Raw genomic sequence first — 1273 nt, forward strand, 5'->3', positions numbered from 1 at the left:
ATATATATAAGTATGAATATATTTATACATAGTGGTGCAAAATAGGCTCATGAGTGTGCTTGTATTTGTATGTACTATTTATACCTACGTCTGTCTTTTGTCAATAGTTTGTCGGAGCTGAAGTGTATATTCTCGTAATTTGTGTGAACGTTTGAAATGGTTGTCATATATCCACACTGTTCGTTTTAAAGTTATGAATCTATGTACTGTTTTGAACCTGTTTCTCATTATGATACTATCACATCGCTTATTTTCTGCTTCAACCAGGAAAAAGAAAAGATTGATAAGAGCCAGAAGAAATCACCTGGAAGTTTCCGCCGTTTTGTGAGGAAATTAAGTCAAGAGAAGCTCAAATTAGGTTAGAAATTGATCTAGCATATACATTAACACTTCTCTAGGATCTGTTCTGCAGTTCTAATTTATAGTCTAGTGATCATTCTAGCCTAACATACACTATTGGGATGCGAAATGTGGATATATATTCTATTTAAATATATATATATATATGTGTGTGTGTGTGTGTGTGTGTGTAAGTATGTATGTATGTGTATGTGTTTGTATATATATATATGAAAGGCACAACAATAGGACAGAGGAGTATATTAGTAAGTGTCGGCGGTGTATGGTTTTCTATATTGAATCGGCTGAAGACTCTGGAGAGCACCCAGATGTGTCAGTCAATGGAAAATGTAGCTGGCGTTTCAGTTTATCGCATGCATCCTGCATATAAGTGGAAAGTGCGGTATGTAGAGGTATCTATAGTTGAAGGTACAATCAGTTGTACTCGAAAGATCATCACATACGTATGTATAGGCACGTAATTGTCTATTCATATTGTCTTCCAGACGAACCGATAATACACATACATTTGAAATGGTGACGGCGATAGCACACCAGAAAAGGCGCAGGCCGGAAATGTAAGCTACTTTGCTCATATCACTCGATAATCCAATCATACAATTACACACCGCAAGGACATACACCATCACGTCTGTACACGTACACACATACAATACACTACAACAGATAACCTCACAATGCAACCCCTCTCACAGCCACACCCTCAGGCTCAAGCGGCAATTCGCCAACCACCACGAAAATCAACGCATCAACAGCGGGTGTGACGTCAACGCCAACATGGGCGGAGCAGCAGCTCAAAGGTACCCAAGGCATGGCAGACATGTTTGCCAACCGCATGAGACAGAGTCCCAGTATTAACAATCCAAGCGGGGTAGGTAGAAGTACTATGCGTCTATACATATGTTTATCTACA

General features: G+C 39.2%; 1 protein-coding gene across 1 annotated transcript in view; it reads left to right on the plus strand.

Moving 5' to 3' along the window:
• SARC_00675 (hypothetical protein) overlaps nucleotides 1-1273 on the plus strand; it is a gene marked incomplete at its 3' end in the record, with an annotated part of 13871 nt that overhangs the window by 2194 nt on the left and 10404 nt on the right. The window contains exons 2-3 of the mRNA XM_014305625.1: nucleotides 268-358; nucleotides 1056-1231. Of these exons, the coding sequence (XP_014161100.1) occupies nucleotides 268-358; nucleotides 1056-1231 (267 nt within the window). The remainder of the gene's footprint in view (nucleotides 1-267; nucleotides 359-1055; nucleotides 1232-1273) is intronic.

The sequence above is a fragment of the Sphaeroforma arctica genome (genome assembly GCF_001186125.1).
Source record: "Sphaeroforma arctica JP610 unplaced genomic scaffold supercont1.23, whole genome shotgun sequence".
NCBI lineage: Eukaryota > Ichthyosporea > Ichthyophonida > Sphaeroforma > Sphaeroforma arctica.